Below are 22290 nucleotides of genomic sequence, written 5' to 3' on the forward strand. Positions count from 1 at the left end.
GCTGATGCATGAAGGGGCTTTACTGGGCTCTGAGTTTGTGTTTCAACTGCACAATGAAAACAAACCGCCTGTCCTGTCAACAAGAGGGTCTGCTTAGGGTTAAGTCAGGAGACTGCAAGGGCTGGGAGATGTGGAAGTCAATTTAATAAAAATAATGTTAACATACACCAGATTTTCTCATGACAGTATTCAGCTAAATTTTTGCAAGATAACATGCAGACTTTATCAAGATATAACAATATATCTCTATTATATAAAAATATCTCGCGACGAGACATGATCTTTTGAAGAGAGACACTTTCACTTCCCGCGAAACGGACAAGTCACGTCATACTTTCAAACTCTGGAAGCAAGTCCCGTGATGCACATTCAGAGCAGGTTAGAGATAATGGAAGCAGGAAAATGTATCACCATTTAAGAGGGGTTTCGGAGGAGCGGCCGCATCTCCTTGGGGTGCGTTCAGCCCCCCGCTTCACAGTGGTGCGAAGCGCTGGCGGAGGGAGGGACAGGGTAGGTGAGCAAAGTGCAGATCATGTGACAAGGAAGCAAGCCAGCAGCTATTTGAGCAAAGAGTAGTTAACGAAAAATGTATTTGTTTCACATTGTATCACCGTTTAAGAGGGGTTTCGGAGGAGCGGCCACGTCTCCTTGAGGCGCATTCAGCCAAAAACTTCAGAACAGCGCGTAGCACTGGCGGGGAGGGAGAGGGGTTGGAGAGCAAAGCAAAACCCCCTAGTAATCTATTAAAAAAATGCAATTCATAATTCATGCCAATATCATGACAGGGCAAAATGCGATGCGGTGTCGTGCGGAAATTAGCCTGGCCTCTTCTAGAAAAGGACCCAAATTATAAGTATACTTTTTATAGGTGGAGTGGTGGCTCTGTGGCTAAGGATTTGCACTGGCAATCAGAATGTTGCAAAACGTTGTTCGAATCCCGTAAATGCCAATAGGGACTCTGCTCTGTTGGGCTCTTGAGCAAGGCCCTTAAGATGCAATTGCTAAGCACTTTGAGTAGTGAGAAAAGCACTATATAAATGCAAAGAATTATTAAAGAATTATTGCTCTGACATGTATAGAATTTGACCCTGAAGAGGGATTTTTTAAGGATTCCTCTTAGAAGCATCTCAAATATATATATATAGTGGAGAATATAACTGGACAAATCCACTTGAACGGGACACGCCAACCTCAAAAATGGGGCCTGGGGCCGTCACCCCACTTGCCACCCCCAAACGCTGCTCTTGGGTGATACACAGATTTATACTTTTCCCCACCAGGACACATGAGGTAATGTTAAAGCAAGCTGAGTTCATATAAAAAGCTGGTTTTACTGGACTTGTTGGTGTGACTGATGGCACACACATAAAGACCATTGCTTGCCCCAAGTGTGGATGAGCAGCGATATCATGGCATCAACACACAGGTGATCATGGATGCAAATGGCATTTCAGTAGCCAGGATATTAACCTGAAGACAAGTAGAGTTGAATGGGTGACTGACATTGAAATGTCCACTGAGCTCTGTATGCCACAAACCCCTGAAATACCTGCAGCCCACTAACAAGCCTCAAAAGGTTCAAGAAGGCAGGGGGATACTCCCATGGTATTGGATAAATAGAACCTCACAGAAGATAAGGGGCAACCACGGAGGGAGACACACAGCACACAACTCTGGTAGAATGTCAGACACACAGGAAGAGTGAATGTGACTTCAGAAACAGGGCAGGGATAGCTGTGGATAATTTCAGTAATTTCTATTTTACAAGGCTTTTAATGTGGCCTAAACACTGAGAAGGCGATTCTTTGGAATGTGTGGCTGTGATTCATTTCTAAATAAATATACATGTTCTTAACTCACATTCACTGTTTGTGTCTCGGTTTTTTGGCCTTAGGGCTCAGTACAATCCTGTTATGATATTGTTGCGAATTGACCCAGTTCAACACGTGACTCCAGAGTTTATTCTTCTTTTTCTCATTCTACTACTTTGATTATTATTATTATTATTATTATTATTGCAAACCCTTAGCATTAGTATCAGAAAGCTACATAACATCATCTTGATATCTAAAGAAACTGCAAATCTTGTAGGATGAAGCGCTGTGAAATGAGTTTGGGGGCATTTACTGGAACCTGAGCAGGTCAGAAGTTTCTACACACCTCAGAATTCATTTTGCCTCTGCCATGAGCAGTTCCATCATCCATGAAGAGAAGTGTGCCAGGACTTGTGGCAGCCATACATGCCCAAGTCATAACACCACCCACCGCCATGTTTAACAGGTGAGGTGGTCTGCTTTAGATTTCAGGCATTTCCTTGTCGTCTCCTCACTTTGCTATTGCCATCACTCAGGTGAGATTCATGTTTGTCTCAACTGTGCACAAGACCTTTTTCCCAGAACTCTGCAAGCTTTTTTAAGACCTTTTTCTCAAACTTTAAACTGGCCAGCCTGTTTTTGTGGTGTGCATCTTGCCATGTGTCCTCTGTGTTTCTGTTTATGATGTTTTCTGCTGATAGTGATCTCTGACACACACATTGGCCCCCTGAAGACTGTACCATCCTGACCATAGTGAGGATTCTTCTGTTGTCAGCAGTGGAGGTCTTCCTTGGCCTACCAGTCCCTGTGTGATCACTGAGATCACCAGTGTGTTCCTTCTTCTTCATGATATTCCAGACTGTTGATTGAGGTCATCCTAAGATTTTACTGATGTCTCCAATGGTTTTATTAGTGTTCCTCAGCCTCATAATGGCTTCTTTGACTTTCATTGTCACAACTCTTGTCCTCCTGTTGAACAATGGCAACTACAGACTCCAAAGGGTAGAAGCAAGCTGTTTTGATCCAGGTGCATGTAAATTCTATCTGTGTCTGTTGCTGTCTATCATTTGTAGATGGTGTAAAGACATGTTATTGTGTGGTAATTTTTTGGAATATTTGTTTGGTTGGATTTTGGGATTAGGAAAGTTGTCCCTTGTAAAAGACAGGAGGCGCCATGGAGCACCAAAACCTCAGACACACCACACCACTCAGGTGCAAAATAAAGGTTTTTATTTTCACAAAATACCTTAAATATGGGTCTATCCACAATCTTCCAATCCACAATCCTCCCTTTCCTCCTCCAGGTGAGCTTTGTCTTCTGACTCTCAACTCTGACTCACCTGAGGAGATTAAATGGTTCACTTTTATGTCACACCTTGGAGTATATCCAGTACTGGGGCATAGCTTGACAGAAGTAGGATGACTCCCTGGGGGGGTGGCAGGTGTTAAGATGTTCTATTCCCTCATTGGTCTGAAGTATGGCTGTTTGGAACTGGCTTGTATCAGAAGCCTTTAAGTACCTTGTCGTCCTATTGGCTCTAGGGGTTGGACAGAACATCTATAAATTTGCTCACTTCCTCACACACACTCTCTTTTACTAACATCTGATGAAGGAGCATCTCTCTCTCTTACCAAACTGATGAACTGAAAGGACAACACAATGGAGATCACAGCTCGGCAGCCATATTGAGACAGGCATGTGGTCTGTTCTGAAGAAAGCTGACCACAAACAATGCCTTAACTAGAGCCATTAAGTAACAAACAAGTCTGTGTGCCGCCTGAAATTACACATCACCATTTAATCAGGTTGTATGGTTGCCAATATTCAAATGTACTTTGCATATTGTTTTTATTTATGAATATTACCAATAATACATTGTTTAAATTGTAACGTAACTCCTGCTTGTCCTTTACTACACCTAATTTCCTGATGTTATAAATGTAGAAGGGAAGGTGGGGAAAAGTTATATGCTATAATACCTTATAAAAAGTGGTAAGTCTGGGAGACTTGAGGCATTCTGACAAAGGCTACTTATTAAATATACAAAAGGGGAAAGCAGAACAAAATATTACTCTACCAAGACAAAACACTGTCCATCACAAACTGCAGAATAAATGCCTTTACTTTTTATAGTGTGGAGGATTGTCCAATCTGCAGAGTGTGTGGTAGGCATAAGTTGGGCCAAAGACTCTGAATGGCTGATACAGTGAGATGTAAATCCACAATGGTAATGGAGGTGCACATCAACAAACAGATGAGCCAAGAACAGCTCTGTTCTCAGTGTGCTGGCTCATTTATTTTAGAACAGCAAAGAGACAGCAAGACAAAAAACGTTCTGTTCCATATGAGGCAGAGCACATGATAGCTTAGGAAAACTGGGGGCCATGCTGTCCTTCTATGACTAAGGTTGGGGTAGAAATTCAGGAGACAAGAACTCATCCTCCAACCATCCTGTGGCAAAACATTGTTCTGGAGTAGGAGGAGTGGGACCTTTCATGCCCTTTGATGGCAGTCAGATTAGATGGTGTCCAATGTATTTAATACTTGAATCGTTCCAGAAAACAACAAAGTAAACCAGAACTGGCTATTCCCTTAAACCAGAAGTGTTTCTGCTGACTTGCTTGCTACTTTCCCCAGTAAGGAGTTTCAAGCTTGAATAAGGAGAGACTAAAAGGCAGTATGGAGTCAAGAGGAGACAGAAGCAAAAAGCTAAGCATTGGGAGGAAAAAAGAGCAGAACTGAAAGAATGTAGTACTTCTGAAGTAATGGAGCCATCAAACTGTGCCGAGAGACCAACAACCTCTGAAAGCAGGGCCTACAGCTTCGTATTCCAATTCACTTGCTTCATTAGGAGATGATTCTTGCCAATAATAGAAATCTATTTAAATTAATGACTTTTCAGAGTTTTCATTCCGTTTCATCAGGTCATTCTTTTATCATCAATTTTCACTTTTTGAGGATAGCCCAACAAACCTTGCCAATCCTATCCAGTAATTCATCTAAAATAACACCAAGTTGAGTTTTAAAACTTCCTAAACTCCTACTGTCTACCACACTACTTGGTACCTTGTCCTCTGTCCTTGTTTAGTTCTTATTTATCAAATCAATTCCAATACGTACAGAAATGTGCTGACAGTACTCCATCATTATACACAGAAGTTCAATATGGTGTCCCGCAGGGCTCAGTACTGGGACCTTTACTGTTTTCACTTTACATGCTTCCACTGGGATCTCTCATTAGGAAACCATATTCATTTACACTCATATGCAGAGGACACCCAGTAACACTTTTCCTTTTAGATCAAATGAAGTTTCTCCAATGATGTCTTTAATTAGTTGTGTTAGTGAGTTAAAGGAGTGGATGAATGATGTTAATTGTTGGAGGGAATGATGCTGATCGCTACAATATTTTTTCATCATTTAAATCAGTAGGAATCACCATTAATTTTACTGAATCAGCCCACATTTGACTCTAGCATGTCATTTAAAGCACACATTACAAAGCTGTCCAAATCATGTTTCTTCCATTTTAGAAATGTTGGGAAATTAAGGTGCTTCCTAATTAAACAGGATTGTGAGAAATTAATCCATGCATTTATTTCTAGTAGGATTGACTACTGCAAAGCGGTGTACACTGGCTGTTCAAACTGTTCTTTATACAGCCTCCAGTTAATCCAAAATGTGGCTCCAAGAATTATTACAAGAACAAGAAAATATGAACACATAACTCCAGTTCTTAAATCCTTACACTGGCTCCCGGTTAAGTTTAGGGCAGATTTCAAAATCCTCCTTTTAACATATAAAGCATTAAATGACCAAGGTCCGGCTTACTTGTCTGAACTTATCATGACTTACAAACCAGAGCGCACATTAAGATCTCAAGATGCCGGTCTGCTTATGATTCCATGGATTAATAAAATAACAGTGGGAGGTCGAGCTTTTAGTTACATGGCACCTAAACTGTGGAATGATCTGCCTGCTTTTATAAGAGATGCCCCTTCGGTCTCAGCCTTTAAATCCCGGCTGAAGACTCACTACTTCAGTTTAGCATAACCTGACTAGAGCTGCTGATTAACTGTACATACTGCATCTCTGTTGTTAGTCATTAGCACTATAACATAAGTAACATGATAGTTATATTTGAATACTAACCCTCATCTATTCTGTTTCTCTTCTTGGTACTCGAATGCGGCAATTGGTGCCACGGCTCACCTGCCAAGTTGTTTTGCCTGCTTAAGGTAATCCCTGATTGAGGATTGCAGGAATCATGGGGTAGAGGGGGACTTTCATCGGATTGGCTGGCCCAGCACTGTTTCAGCTGTGGAATGGCCAAATGGGGGAGGCAGCTTGATGGCTGAGGTCTTCAGGACTCTAAACAAATACAAATCATATTATGTGATGTCATCCATTGTTAAATTCTTCTCTGTACTTATAAAATTTGTATTTTTAAACTGTATTGAGGATTTGTTCTGTTCTGTGTATTGTGTTGTATTGACCCCCTTCTTTTTGACACCCACTGCACGCCCAACCTACCTGGAAAGGGGTCTCTCTTTGAACTGCCTTTCCCAAGGTTTCTTCCATTTTTTTTTTTCCCTACAAGGTTTTTTTTGGGAGCTTTTCCTTGTCTTCTTAGAGAGTCAAGGCTGGGGGGGCTGTCAAGAGGCAGGCACTTCCTGTGTGATTTTGGGCTATACAAAAATAAATTATATTGTATTGTATTACAATAAGTGACTGCAGCCTTGTGAGATTTAATGAAGAGATTAAGAACTGGGACTCCTAAGCAAAACGTTCACCTAAAACAAAGCAGAAAACTGCCACTTAAGCCATAGCTGCTACAACACTAATAAAAACTTCAAAATAAGACATGAGTTTGAAATTCAGGCTTGCAGCACTGAGCTTGCTTAAAAAAACTCTTAGGATACGAACAGACAGATATTTCAGAAAAAAAACTTTATTTAAATTCACAGTTTCTTTCATTTGGCTTGTCACGAAGAATAAGTACAGTTATAAATGATATCAGCTCAGATTTATGACTACAAAAGCTGGTAAACTTTTCCGGCTCCCATATCTGACACAGAATTACAAAGTAGTTGGTTCCCTTTACACAAATTTCCTTTCAACTCTAATTAGCCATCATTATGATTGACTTTTTCTTTAGCTCTCCATGACAGTGTGTGTGTGTGTGTGTTTATCAGCTTGTTTTCATTTTTTCCTCCCATTAGTGCCACTCGCATTCCACCACATCCCACACCCCAGATTCCTAATTCTACACAACTCCAATGATGGGAGTCCGGCTTAAGACTGCACTCAAATCAGAGGAACACAAAGGGAGCCAGTCACGTGTCTCAGACAAAAGGGACAGCGCCATACTGGCTGATTCCACAGGCGTTGTTCTTGTCCTTGGCCAGCAACAGGTACCCATTGACACCCCACATGGTGCCCCAGCTGAAAGAAAAAAATAAAAGACAAAGTTAGACAGAAAGTCTGGAGCAGGCCGAGTGTTTGGTTTAGCACTTATTACTGGAATTATAAGGAGGAGGAAGATATTTTCATCAGTTTTTTAGGGAAATATGAATAATAATATTAAGTAGTACTTTGCAGACTTAATTTGTAATTTGCATGCTGCACTTGATGTGTTATGGAACTGGAGGAGATACGTGGTGCTATAAAGTGGTTAGGATTGGAATTCTGATCACTAGTTGACTGATATGTTTAGTTGTAGGCAACTTTCTATGCCTCAATTTATCAGAACACGACAAGCGTATTTCTACTTCTCTTTAAATTCTTCGATTTCATAAATCACTTAACAATGAATGAGGCAGAGATCAACTAAGAATATGTTTAATAGACAATCCCACATATGTAAATTTAGTGTCAATCTCAATAACCTTATCAAGCTAGGATCACTAATTGATCAGAAGATCCAACATACACTATCCCCTTACACAGTATATGCTGTATGTACAAAGGCATCAAAAACATCTAACAACTTCTTGAAGCTCAGTTTGTGGAGAACCACTTCAGCTGTACAAGGCTGAAGGCTAAAAGGCACTGCTCAACAAGGCTGCTTTATGTCCTTTGAGGTTACATCTCTGAAGCTATGGACTTGAATATGTCGGATATTCAAATTATCAACAACCAATGCATAGACTACACTTGTGTGACACACTAAAGATCTATATGGGACTCTTGTGAAGAGCCTGATTTGAGTCTCCAGCTAAACGATAATTCCATTTTCCAGGAGCCTTTACCTGTTTTTGATAATCCAGTAATTGCTACTTCCTTGGAATCCATAGCCAACTGCCAGCATGGCATGACTTAAGTTGTATATGGAGCATTTGGGATCATTGTAGATTCCTGAGTGAAATAGAGACAGAGAAAAACACGCATGAAGGATAGAAATCATGTCATGTCTCCTGTGCACCTTATTTTCCAGCACTCTCAAAACAAATATTATGAGCAGAGAATTTCAAGCAGAGGTTAGGTTGTTCAAAATTTTGTTCTTCCTTAGGAGAAACTCAAGTCTTCCCTTATGTAAGCTGGAAGGAGTCAATTCCAGGTTGCAAGAATAAATGTATAGTCCATGTTTTATTTTAAGCTGTAGTCATTACAGAACAACAAGTACACAAAGTACACCCCTAGATATATTCCACTGGAAGCACATTATTCTTCTTGAAAGGGCTCCTTCATCCTCAAGTTCTACACAGATGGTATATTACAGCATAAAGATGAAAGACGCCTCACGCCTGGACAAACTTGTTAAGAAGGCAGGCTCTATTGTAGGATTAAAGTTGGACAGTTTAACATCTGTGGCAGAGCGACGGGCATTAAGCAAACTCCTGTCAATCATGAAGAATCCACTGCATCCACTTAACAGTGTCAGCTCCAGGCAGAGGAGTAGCTTCAGTGACAGACTTTTGTCACTGTCCTGCTCCACTGACAGACTGAGGAGATCGTTCCTCCCCCACACTATGCAACTCTTCAATTCCACCCGGGGGAGTAAATGCGAACATTAATTTTATTTTAATTCTTTTCATTTTTATTACTATTTAATTTAATATTGTTTCTTTGTATCAGTATACTGCTGCTGGATTATGTGAATTTCCCCTTGGGATTAATAAAGTATCTATCTATCTATCTATCTATCTATTAACTGATGCCTAACTCTTGGTAAATACCCCTTGTTGGACCCTCATTCTCACCAGCTCCAAAAAACGTTCACAGGTTCCTTTCTCACATTGCTATTTTGACCAGATGTCTGCCCTGCTTGGCACTCTAGTATTAGCATAAAGATCACAAGAAGTTCATTGCACATTTAAAACTGGGACACTTAAGGTCATTCTTAACTGTAAGGAGTGTGTCCACCTCTGTCCTGACATGGTTGCTTCATCAAGTTGTTCCCTTTTGAAAGCTGAAACTGAAGAGTGTCACTTACCTGACAGGTAGAACTGGAAGCTGACCTGAGTGGCATCTATGACCACTGAGACTGGCCCAATGGTTGCCAGGGCATCTGCCAAAGCCTGCTCATTGCCAATTGGGAGGTACTTGTAATTTGCCACGGTGGCGACAACCTTGCTGCTGTTGAAACGACAGGACCCAACCTGTGGAGATAAAAAAGGGCAGAGGAGAATGGTACGAAGAAAGGAACTTAGGATTTTACCATCACTCAGTAACATTTCGGATTAGGTACTGATAGGGTTTTAGCACAATAGCAGAAAGCTAAAGAGCTGCCACCATCCAGTGCGACATTTTAAGGCTGAAGAACACATTTGATTGAAATGTTAAGGTTGTGAAACATGACACATTTTCTGATGCAAGATTACCAACAGCATATTAAAGGGCATCTTGTTCTTCTGCTTTAGTTTTCTTTTGTTTCACAGGAATTTACAGTTACGTTAAGAGATGTTTCCATGACAGTGATGTTAATACTGTAGTTTCTGTCTCTCCAAGCTTAAAACTGCAATGCATGACAACACACAAAATGAACTTCAGATCACATCATATTGTGACTCACTGTTCTTTCATATGACACTGTAACATTTCCTGTGCTGGTTTCTCCTTACACATTCCTTGTATATTTTGGCTAGCATCTAGTTTGACCTCTCAAAAATGACTTAACTTTAACTTCAATGATGAAACAATTTAATTCAGTAATATATTATATAAACTTTATTAACAATATTGTGAAGTTGTGACTAGATAGGAAGAATGTGAATGGGCCAAATGTATGACTGGGTGTCACAGGGCGAGATTAAGTCACACAGAAAAACTCCATGCAAAAGAGAGAACGGGTCCAGTAGATGGAAGAATACAAGCACACAGGAGTAATGGGGCCGGATATCTTACATGTGTTCTGTTACATACAATGCTCCCCAGGATGCCAGGCAGATGACCCAGCAGTAGCGAACTATTGGACCAAAAACATTTCTGCTTCATTCTCTATCTTTCACCTACTATGGCACCCTCAATGATTCTTTTGCCCTTTCATTTCTGAAGCTTTCTCATCTGCTGCTATAAAAATAATATTGATTGTGAAGGCAAAGCACACCAAATATGATAGCTTTCCAACTCAGCTGTACATATACAACTGAACCCAACTGGAAATGCTATTCAAAATTGTCCTTTATTGATATAATGCACTTCCCTTTTGTAAATTACCTTCATTGTGGACCAGAGCTGTCTGCACAGTTTCATGTGACCCTTTTAAGGCCTCAGATCGAAGAAATGAAGAAGAAGAAGTTTTATTTATATAGCACCCATCCCATGCTCAAAGCACTTCACAGAGTCCATGTGCCCAGCCTTGCCTAACATCATTAACTCTTTCAGGGCTGATGTCGACTTTTGTCAAAATTCAGGGGTAGAGGACGGTAATCAGCTGTAAACTGCAACAAAACTCGTCCTTACATTTTAGTTTGACTCTCTTCGCTAGAAGGAGAGTTACATAGCTTTGCTGATTTAACCTCAAATACCTACGCGCGTGCAAGAGTAGCGAAGAGTAAACAACCTCTAAAATGGCACCGACATCTGGTGAGAGACCGAATCGATTGTGCAAAGCAAAATGCTCCATGGACGTTTCACGTAATTTTGTTGAATACGACTCTGACTTGTCGAACTCCAACCTGGAGATTGATATCAAAAACGACAGTGAAGTACCAGCATCGTCTGATTGTGGTGCTGAACACTTTCGTGTAGCTGATGCGCCTACAGCAGCATTCCCCTTAGAGGACCACCACTTATGATGACAAGAGGTGCAAACCATATTGCATCACACTGTGACTGCCACCACCACCCACCTGCTGTGCGAAGACAACCAGACAGCCAGCCCACCGTGCATTCCTGCTGACCATCGAGGTGTCCCTGCGCAGCGACTGCCGCCAGAGACACCAAACATGCGCCAACAGCAGCCACAGCACGTAGCATAAGAAGTTTTATGTTGATTTATGTGTGAAACCATTGCTTTGTGTGCTTTTCAGAAAACTGAGTTTTTTGGAAAGAATATTCAGCCCTCAAAGAGTTAATAGGGTTACACAAGTGGATCACACTGAGCATTTTTCCATCAACAGTAGTTTTCATGTTGAAGCCAGTAAGGTCACTGTGTATTGCAGGTACCCCCACAAAGCCGACTTACCAGACCCCTTTATTTACAGTAAAGGCCACAGTTTGATATGTAATTCTGACTACAAAAATACATTAGAACAGGTTTGATGAGAACAAACCCTTCAGCTCATCCTTGTCATTTCCTGTGACCCAAACATTTCCAAGAATCACTGAAATCAGATTAAATAGCTTTCCAGGTGCCACTTCTAACAGTCTGACTTGCCACCTCAGTACTTACTGCCATTTTGTAGGGATAGGTCGCCTCAGCCTGAATTCCTCCACTGTTGATCACGTACTGGAAGGCCAGAGAGGGCCTACCGCCTGAGCAGCCCTGGTTCCCCAGATACTCTGCACAGTCCAGCAGATTCTGCTTGCTCAGTGGTATCAGCTTGCCCGTTTTATTGAAGGTTTGCCCCTCGATTGCTCCAGCAGCACTGAATGCCCAACAGCAGCCACAATATCCCTGCGGAAAAAAAGAGAAGATCGCTCAGCTGAGTCTATCTTGGAAAAAAAAAATGAAACCTTTTGGTAAATTCCCCTAAATTAATTTGACTTCTATGAATTCATTACCGTTCTGATGGTGGGAGGACAGGCTGCATTCATTTTCTAATGGGGTCTTTCATCACTAGCTAATGTAGAGCCAGTCACACGTCAGAAGTCATATTACTATGTCCTACTGATGCTTAAATTCACCTGAATCCAACTCTTCGCATGCAAATTCATTTACTGAAGCTCACTGATGGTGGAAGCACTGAAGGATTCATTTTCATTTTCATTCATCAGGCAAAGTCAAAAATGTCGCCATAGAAAATATTTGAATAGAGTAAAAGAAACAAGGCCTGTCAGTCTCTTTATGCTTCTGCTACAGTAGTACTGGAATTTATAGAAACTGGTGATGCTTGAAACATTTAAAGAGTCCCTGAGAAGATGAAGTTGTACGATTTGATTGATATTCATTGTTATTTTCAGTTTATTATTGTTTGGATTTATTTTTTTAAATGTCTAAAAGAACAAGAATTATTACTAAATGGAGCTGAAAGTGTACTAATGTTGCCCTTGTTATTTCTTTCTGCTCAAGTGAATGCAGAGGTTTGTCTTTTTGTTGCATCACTGGTTTGCTGTCCATGTTTCTTGCGCCATTCTGCTCTTACTTCTCCTTGCCTCTGTCCCATTTGATGACTGCTACCATTACTGCTCTTCACTACACCATTGTTTTCTCTTCAAAATAAGACATAGCATTACATTTCGGCATTAGATATCAAGAATTAATTGGTGTTATATCGACATTAAGAAACAAAAAGATCATCTCTTCTTACTCCTCTCAGATAATCCAGTCATTATATGTCGTCTTGACTTGAGATCCTGTTTTTAGCCATCCAGCCATGTTCCTGACCCACCTACAGAGGCGTGGCACATGTACATTTTACTACTGATTTTGTTAACTTATTTTCCATCTATCCATTATTCAAACCGCTATATCCTAACTACAGGGTCATGGGGATCTGCTGGAGTCAATCCCAGCCAACACAGGGTGCAAGGCTGGACACAAACCCCAAGCAGGGCACCACCACACCGCAGGGCACACACACACTAGGAATAATTTAGTATCCCAATGCACCTAACCTGCACGTCTTTGGACTGTGGGAGAAAACCCACGTAGACACGGGGAGAACATGCAAACTCCACACAGCGGGGACCCGGGAAGCGAACCCAGGTCTCCTTACTGCGAGGCAGCAGTGCTACCACTGTGCCACCGTGCCACCTGTTAACTTATTTTTTTTTCCCCCAATTTCCTAAATTTCATTCAGTAGCACTAAGATCATTTTTGATAATACCATTAAATAAATAATTCTGCAATATTTCTTAAAACAGTCTTTGCTTCCGAGGTCATTATGTGTAGTAGGGAGAAAATTTTTTGTTAGTTGTGGTAATTACAACTCGAAGACACATGATATCCGATATGGTGTTCCACAAGGCTCTATCCTGGGTCCGCTGCTCTTCTCAATCTACATGCTTCCGTTAGGTCAGATTATCTCAGGGCACAACGTGAGCTACCACAGCTATGCTGATGACACACAGCTGTACTTATCAATAGCACCTGATGACCCCGATTCTCTTGATTCACTAACAGAATGTCTGACTTGTATCTCAGAATGGATGAATAGTAACTTTCTCAAGTTAAATAAAAAGAAAACTGAAATCTTAGTGATTAGCAATAATGGATACAATGAGGCTATCAGAAATAAACTGGATACATTATGATTAAAAGTCGAGACGGAGGTAAAAAGCTTAGGGGTGATTGTTGACTGTAATCTGAATTTTAAATCACATATTAATCAGATCACTAGGACAGCATTTTTTCACTTAAGGAACATAAGTAAAGTTAGACCTCTTATATCACTGAAAGATGCTGAGAAATTAGTTCACACGTTTGTTTTCAGTCGGCTAGATTACTGTAATGCACTCCTCTCAGGACTACCCAAAAAAGACATAAATTGTTTGCAACTAGTGCAGAATGCAGCTGCTAGAATCCTAACTAGGAAAAGAAAATCCGAACACATTTCTCCAGTTTTAATGTCACTACACTGGTTACCTGAGTCATTCAGGATTGACTTTAAAATACTGCTTATGGTTTATAAAGCCTTAAATAATCTCACCCCATCTTATATATCGGAATGTCTGACACGTTATATTCCAAATTGTAACCTCAGATCTTCAAATGAGTGTCTCCTTAGAATTCCAAGAACAAAACTTAAAAGAAGTGGTGAGGCGGCCTTCTGCTGCTATGCACCTAAAATCTGGAATAGCCTGCCAATAGGAATTCACCAGGCTAATACAGTAGAGCACTTTAAAACACTGCTGAAAACACATTACTTTAACATGGCCTTTTTATAACTTCACTTTAACTTAATCCTGATACTCTGTATATTCAATTCATCATAATAACTATTCATGGTGGCTCTAAAATCCGTACTGACCCCAACTCTCTCTTCTGTTTCTTTTTCCGGTTTCTTTGTGGTGGTGGCCTGCGCCACCTCCACCTACTCAAAGCTTCATGATGCTCAAACAATGATGGACGGATTAAAAGGCAGAAGTCTACGTGACCATCTTCATCAAGTCCTTCTGTGAGAATCCTAAATCCAAAGAGGACTGTTTCATTTATGTTAGGTAGAATGCCCAGAGGGGACTGGGCGGTCTCGTGGTCTGGAATCCCTACAGATTTTATTTTTTCTCCAGCCGTCTGGAGTTTTTTTGTTTTTTCTGTCCCCCCTGGCCATTGAACCTTACTCTTATTCAATGTTAATGTTGATTTATTTTGTTTTCTTATTGTGTCTTTTATTTTTCTATTCTTTATTATGTAAAGCACTTTGAGCTACTGTTTGTATGAAAATGTGCTATATAAATAAACGTTGTTGTTGTTGTTGTAGTAATATGAGGACTGTGTCTTTGTCCTCTCCGTAGTGCCCCTTGTTAGTTATCTGAAAGCTTTTAATTCTCATTAATATTTCACACGCAGCCCTGATAAGCCTACAAGGAAAGATGTGAGTAGAGAGCTACTTCTAGATGACAAGATGCCAAAGACACCACACACGGTGACACATCAGGAAGAGACATTCATGGACTCACCTGGTCTTGGACGGATGTGACGTACCCCAGTGTCCTGTAATCGATACTGGTCAGGTTCAGCTTACTGGCAGCACTCCGCAGGTCGGTGGCAGACAGTGTGCCGTCCCTCACGTGCTTCACAGAATAGGAACTCAGCATACTGGCAAACTCTGAAGATGTCTGTTAGAAATGTAAAGAGGAAATTGAAATATGATTGAAGATATTAGTCAGGTGTCTGGCTTTGTATGCTAACTTGTAATACCAAATCTCCTTACTAGATCTCCAAATTGGTTCATTCCCAACTTAAAGGTTGATTTTCCTCTCTTGTACAGTAGGTTGTGGGCATTAATTTTCTTCAAGTTCTCTTCCCATATTGTTCTTTTTTGCAGTTCACTTGCCTGAAACACAGAAATCTCTTTAGAAAAGACAAACTGAGCAAGATGGAAATCAGAAGAGAACAAGCAGGACATTCAGACGCCTCTAATTCTGTCCCTCATCTCTCCCTTACCTTCTTGTACTGTTTGCCGTGGGTCTTCTTCCAAGCCTGCCACTTGAAGTCCAGACGACTGTCAATACACACAATGAGGTAAAGGCAAAGAGCCTGACACACCATAAAAAAGATGGCCTTCATGGTCAACTGTAAAAAGTCAGCATCAGAAGTGAAATTAACAGGTTCCCTTGCGTGGTCTCACATCATGTCACTTTGATCAGCATTTCGTTTCTCGTTGACATAATCAATCATTCATTTATTCATTCATTTTCAGTCCCTTTAATTCCAATACAGAATAGCAGGCGAGCACACGCCATAATATAACATTGAACATGGCGTCTGTGTGCCACATGAAACATTCCCTATTTGAGCTATTTGAGAATAAACCGATCAACTGAAGGTGCACAGCTTTGGTTTGGAATAGAAGTCAGAGCACCAGAGAATATCTGAGTGGACATGTTGGAAATGTAGAAACTCAACACAGTTAGAAATGTGAGCAGTGCAGTAAAATGTCCATTGGTAAATAAAGATTTGTATAAAAGAACATCAAGTCTACAAAGAGATACACGTTAAGGGCTAATTTAATTTTGTTAGGATCTGAACCCAGCAGTCTGATGATGTGAGACAGCAGTGGGAATCACTCAAGGATTTAGAGACTTTATATCAGTGCCATGTTACTCAAATAAGACATAAACACAAAATAAACCAAATAATTCAAATGAAAATAGTGCATCAAAACACAGAGATAGCCGAGAATGAATTCTACATGTAATAGCGTAAAACAAGAGCATAATAAACATATTGAGATAAATATGTAAATAACCTTTAAAAAGTCAGAAGGTAAGTATAAAGATGACTTATGAAATAACTGAGTCTTTAATTTACATTTCAATAAGTTAAGTGATCACTGCATTGTGCTGTCTCAGTTTTTTAAATTCATTTTATAAAGCAGGCCAGTGTCTACTAGAATGAAAACAAAGAAAAGGATCTTTGTGTTTAAATGAAGTTCTTACCTTGTGAATCATTAAAAGTAAAATAAAGTGCAACATGAGAAGTATTACCTGTTAGTGTGACTCTGTCCTGGGTGACACCGAGCAGTGTGGAGGTGACAGACGCAGAAGAGGCCTGACTGTGACTTGTGGTTCTCGACACGTCCACAGCAACTTCTTTATACTCACGAGAAGGCGGGGGGCCCACTGTGAGCAAATAACATCAGAAGAAGACTAAATGAGGAGCTCAGGGTGGGACGTGCACTTGAGGCTATTAAGGTAAGCCCTGCTGGTGCATGAAGGGGCTTTACTGGGCTTTGAGTTTGTGTTTCAACAAACCAGCTGTCCTGTCAACATGAGGGTCTGCTTAGGGTTAAGTCAGGAGACTGGAAGTGCTGGGAGGTGTGGTAGTCACGAATTCAGATGAGAATCAGAACAATGAAATAGTAAGGCGACAAACCCAAGGGATTATCCAGGAGGCAAAGCCTTAAATTTAGGCACAAGGCAGGAAGGAGTTTTTATTTTTAATTCAATCTTTATACAGCCATATTGATACAACTGCTTTCTCGTTTAGCTGGATTTGCATTTTATCTTTGATTACAAAGTTGATCTCACATCAGAAATGGCTTAACTTTACTTGCAATTGCCATAAAGATTTAGTATAATTATTTAGTGGACGTTACCTTTTGTACAATTAACAGTAAATTAAAATGAGGAAGAACAGCTTATTATTAATAATATTATTATTATTGAAACCTGAAGTTGGACAAATTAATTTGGGTGGTACTTTAGCTCGTATAAAATATCAGATGCTCGCCCCCATAGTTTATGTTTCATGATTAAGGAGACGCACCAGTTTGGTACTTTCCTGAACTTGTGGCCCTGGTCATTGGTGGTGACTTTTTATACAGATGTTTGAGTTTCTGTTGCCAAGTGGCACACGGTGTCTTTATTAATTGTCATCTTAGTATAGCTATTCCAGAACAGCATACAAGGAGTAGCTGAATATTTACTCCACATGTTTTCTTCCCTTAAAAAGTCAGGGAGAAATTATAAAGATGTTTAATTTAGGTTTTAAGTGGTCATTGCATTATACTTTTCGATTTCCTTGAGATATTTTGAAATTGCATTTATAAAGCAGGATCAATAATCCAGAGTGAAAACAAAGCAGATGACCTTTGTGTTTAAATTAAGTTCTTACCTTGTGAATCATTAAAAGTAAAATACAGTGCGACATGAGAAGCATTACCTGTTAGTGTGACTCTGTCCTGGGTGACACCGAGCAGTGTGGAGGTGGCACAGACGCAGAAGAGGCCTGACTGTGACTTGTGGTTCTCGACACGTCCACAGCGACTTCTTTATACTCACAAGAAGGCGGGGGGCCAACTGAGAACAAATAACATCAGAGGAAGACTAAATGAGGAGCTCAGGGTGGGACGTGCACTTGAGGCTATTAAGGTAAGCCCTGCTGGTGGATGAAGGGGCTTTACTGGGCTTTGAGTTTGTGTTTCAACCGCACTGTGATAACAAACCAGCTGTCCTGTCAACATGAGGGTCTGCTTAGGGTTAAGTCAGGAGACTGGAAGGGCTGGGAGGTGTGGAAGTCACTAATTCAGATGAGAATCAGAACATGGCTACCAAAAATTTAAATAGTAAGGCGACAAACCCAAGGGATTATCCAGGAGGCAAAGCCTTAAATTAGGCACAAGGCAGGAAAGAGTTTTCTTTTTAATTCAATCTTTATACAGCAATATGAACACATCTGCTTTTCTTTTGGCTAAATTTACAGTTTATCTTTGATTACAAAGTTCATCTGACATCAGATTGTCTTACAGCTTCAATATAATAATTTAGTGGGCATTTCTATTTGCACAATTAACAATTAGATCAAATTTTTAATTTTTTTCCAATTTGAAACTGAAAAGTACATTTTGTGCCATCAAAGATGAGCTCCTCACCACCACTGTTTCTATTTAATCATAAGGAGACATTGTGGATGTGATCGTGATGGTACACTTTTTATTATGGGGGTTTGAGTTTCTGCTGCTAACTCACTACAGTGTGGCACATTGTGTCTTTATACATTTTCCTCTTGTAAAGTAGACTTTAAAGGGCAGTACACACAATGGACAATTAATCAGTTTGTTTTTTTTTTAAAATAAACTAACCTTAAAAAAAAATAGGGAGAATGCGTAAAATTTGTCATCCACATTTTTAACTCCGTCAGGTTGGAAGATACTGATACGGGAAGTGCCACCTGACGATAGATAGATAGATAGATAGATAGATATGAATGGCACTATATAATAGATAGATAGATAGATAGATAGATAGATAGATAGATAGATAGATATGAATGGCACTAAATGATAGATAGATAAACAGATAGATAGATAGATAGATAGATATATAGATAGATAGATAGATAGATAGATATGAATGGCACTATATGATAGATAGATAGATAGATAGATAGATAGATAGATAGATAGATAGATAGATAGATAGATACTTTATTAATCCCAAGGGGAAATTCACATACTCCAGCAGCAGCATACTGGTAAAAAACAATATTAAATTAAAGAGTGATGAAAGCGCAGTGCAAATTAAAAAAATGCAAGGTGGAGAGTGTGAGGCAGGTATAACAGTCAATAATCTTGTGTAGTGTTAACGTTTACCCCCCGGGTGGAATTGAAGAGTCGGTGTGGTGGAGGAATGATCTCCTCAGTCTGTCAGGGGAGCAGGATGGTGACAGCAGTCTGTCGCTGAAGCTGCTCCTCTGTCTGGAGATGATCCTGTTTAGTGGATGCAGTGGATTCTCCATGATTGACAGGAGTCTGCTCAGCGCCCGTCGCTCTGCCACTGATGTCAAACTGTCGATACCAAATATTTCAAAAGTAATATAAAAAATGCTTCATTAAAATCAAAAAGCTATGATGATGATGAGGAGCAAAAGTAACAAAGACGAGAAGAACTCTGGTGTGCCTCCAGTCCATCAGCGTGGCACTGGAGTGGACGATTAGCTTAACAGGAGAGGGAACCTAAAATATCGGAGAAAGTCCACATGAATCAAATAGCCTCGCTGACTGAGCCACAGTGCCACACAAGAAGGGCATCATCAGTTTCTTCAGTTTGGATAACATTTTGCTCGAGGATCTAAAAACATTTCAAACAGAAGGCAATGAAAGGCAGCGGGAGATGTTTCAAACTTTATGTCGGGCAATGGTGGAAAGTATTAATTATGAATTTTACATTTTATATACATTTTATTCATTATTTTATTGGATATGACGTCACTGCTGAAGTGAATGATCTTTCATGTCACTGCATGGCTCATGTTTTGTGTCGTAAAGTCCTTAACAGCCATACTTGAGTAACAGCAGAGATTCCATTTTCTGAAAAGTGACTCAAGTAAAAGATCGATTCATCCATGAGCAAAATTCTCTAATAGATGTTTTAAAATACCTGTTATCAAGAGTACTTTAGTACAAATACATGTAAGCTATCTCCTCATTTTTACATCTGAAACCCATCCCAGTGATTAATGCGCACAAAACAGGAACAACGTCTGGAATGTGTGGGAGGCTGGCAGTCCATTGCAGAGTTAAAACACACACACACACAGAGATCAGAGGCCACTGTAGCGTCACTATGTCTTTGGACAGTAGGGTGAAAGCGGAACACCCGGAAAAAAACTCATGTGGACACAAGGAGAGCTGTCGATTTAGGACCGAATCATTAAGATGTCCGCTCAACCTGAATGTCACTGCTTTATGCTTCAGTTACTTGGCTCATACCTTAGTAGCTATAATACAAAGCATACTTAAAAAGTAGGTAGTATGAATTACCTTAAGTTTATAAGAACATTTTATATAGAGGCACAGTGGGAACATTCTAGACAAGAACAGGCCACTCAGCCCAACAAAGCTCGCCAGTCCTATCCACTTATTTCTTCTAAAATAACATCAAGTCGAGTTCTGAAAGTCCTTCTTGTTACTTGGTCACTTATTCTATGTGCCTGTAGTTTTGTGGGTGAAGGAACACTTCCTGTTTGTATGTAGCACTTGGGTGTTATACCGTGTTAGCCGTTATGAATGTAGTGACAAGTCAAGCAAAATTGGCTAACTAAAAAAAGATTACAATATGCAAACTTTCAAGGCAACTCAGGTCCCTTCTTCAGGCAATGATTACATCTTACCTGAAGAAGGGGCCTGAGTTGCCTCGAAAGGTTGCATATTGTAATCTTTTTTTAATGTTTGTGTGAAATTTACCCTTAACAAGTTTCCAACTGTGTCCTTGATGAACTCATTTTAAAATAACAGTCTTGATCCACTGGACTAATTCCCTTCATAATTTTAAACACTTCAATCAGGTCACCTCTTATTCTCCTTTAGAGGCTCAGCACCACATAATTCATCCCCTGTAGCCCTGGAATCAGCCTAGTTGCTCTTCTCTGGACCTTTTCTAGCTCTTCTGTGTCCTTTTCGCAGCCTGGAGAACAAAACTGCACCCAGTACTCCAGATGAGGCCTCACCAGTGTGTTATAAAACTTGAGCAGAACCTCCTATGACTTGTACTCCACACATCAAGGCGCTATATAACCTGACATTTTTGTTAGCCTTCTTAATGGCTTCTGGTAGTTGATAACGTAGAGTCTACTAACATGGACTCCTAAATCCTTCTTCTTCCTGCCTTGCAACAAGGAGACCAGCCTTTACATCCAGAGTGCTCTCTGTGTACATTTTGCATGTTCTCCCTGTGGGCGTTCTCTCGGTGCTTCACTTTTCTTCTAATGTATAAAAAAAACGTGGCAATGCTGACTTGGCCTCTGATGTTTGTGTTTTCACTCCGTGTCGAGCTGCTGCCCAGTGTTTGTTCCTGCCTTGCGCTCAATATGTCCTAAGAGGCTCCAGCTTCTCGTTTCAAAAATGTCTGAATAGATGTAAAATGCGGAGATCCCACATTATTGTACTTGATACTAAGTCAACTTAGTATCGGATATTTTAAAACGTTTACTTGGGTGGTTTGCTTATGGACACATTTTTCTTTAATCGGAGTAACTTTTCAAAAAAGGAATCTTTACTTTCACTCAAGTGTGGTTTTGGAATACTTCATAAAACACTGAAACCAAGCAGGTCCATAAAATATTATAAAATTGAACAGTTACTTTATGTTCAATAATAAAAAATATGGCGTGGCCAGGATTACAAATAGAAAACAAGAAAGCGAAGCTGATGGATTGCGGTTGAACCTTCACCGCCGAGACCACAGACAACTCCAGGTGTCCACACGCGCATAGGGAGAGCAGTAGAGCCAACCCAAAGAGAATGAGCTTCCCTCATAAAGTGTGTCGTGTCACTGGACACATAAGACTAGGACGGCTAAATTAAATTAGCAATTTGTCTTTTCTCATGATTCATAATTGATACTTCCTGGCATATTCTGACATAAACGTCTCCAGTTATGTTTCATTGTTTTTCATTTGAAGCGTTTTTAAATAGTCAAGCAAAATGTTATCCAAACTGAAGAAGCTGACGATGCCCTTCTTGTGTGGCACTGTGGTTCAGTCAGTGAGGATATTTGATTCATATGGACTCTCTCTGATATCTCTATCGCTAACTGGCCACTTGAGTGCACACGCTGATGGACTGGCGGCACACCAAGTTTTGTTCCTGTATGTTTACCTCTGGTTGTTCTTCTTTGTAGTATTTCTGGTATTAATTCGGAAATCTTTGGCATTAATTAACATGTAGGCAGATGTCAGGCGGCAGCATTTGTCTACATGTCTGAGGT

The 22290-nt window shown here is 40.2% G+C and overlaps 1 protein-coding gene across 1 annotated transcript in view; it reads right to left on the reverse strand.

The window, feature by feature from the left end:
- Positions 1 to 6802: 6802 nt before the first annotated feature.
- LOC120534456 (gastrula zinc finger protein XlCGF8.2DB-like) overlaps positions 6803 to 22290 on the reverse strand; it is a 45257-nt gene continuing 29769 nt past the window's right edge. Inside the window, exons 3-9 of the mRNA XM_039762040.1 lie at positions 15527 to 15655; positions 15294 to 15416; positions 15040 to 15198; positions 11651 to 11875; positions 9251 to 9416; positions 8067 to 8172; positions 6803 to 7260 (exon numbers count right to left, since the gene is read on the reverse strand). Coding sequence (XP_039617974.1) covers positions 7161 to 7260; positions 8067 to 8172; positions 9251 to 9416; positions 11651 to 11875; positions 15040 to 15198; positions 15294 to 15416; positions 15527 to 15655 — 1008 coding nt within the window. The 3' untranslated portion in view covers positions 6803 to 7160. The remainder of the gene's footprint in view (positions 7261 to 8066; positions 8173 to 9250; positions 9417 to 11650; positions 11876 to 15039; positions 15199 to 15293; positions 15417 to 15526; positions 15656 to 22290) is intronic.

This window comes from Polypterus senegalus, chromosome 8 (assembly GCF_016835505.1).
Source record: "Polypterus senegalus isolate Bchr_013 chromosome 8, ASM1683550v1, whole genome shotgun sequence".
In the NCBI taxonomy this organism is placed as follows: Eukaryota; Metazoa; Chordata; class Cladistia; order Polypteriformes; family Polypteridae; genus Polypterus; species Polypterus senegalus.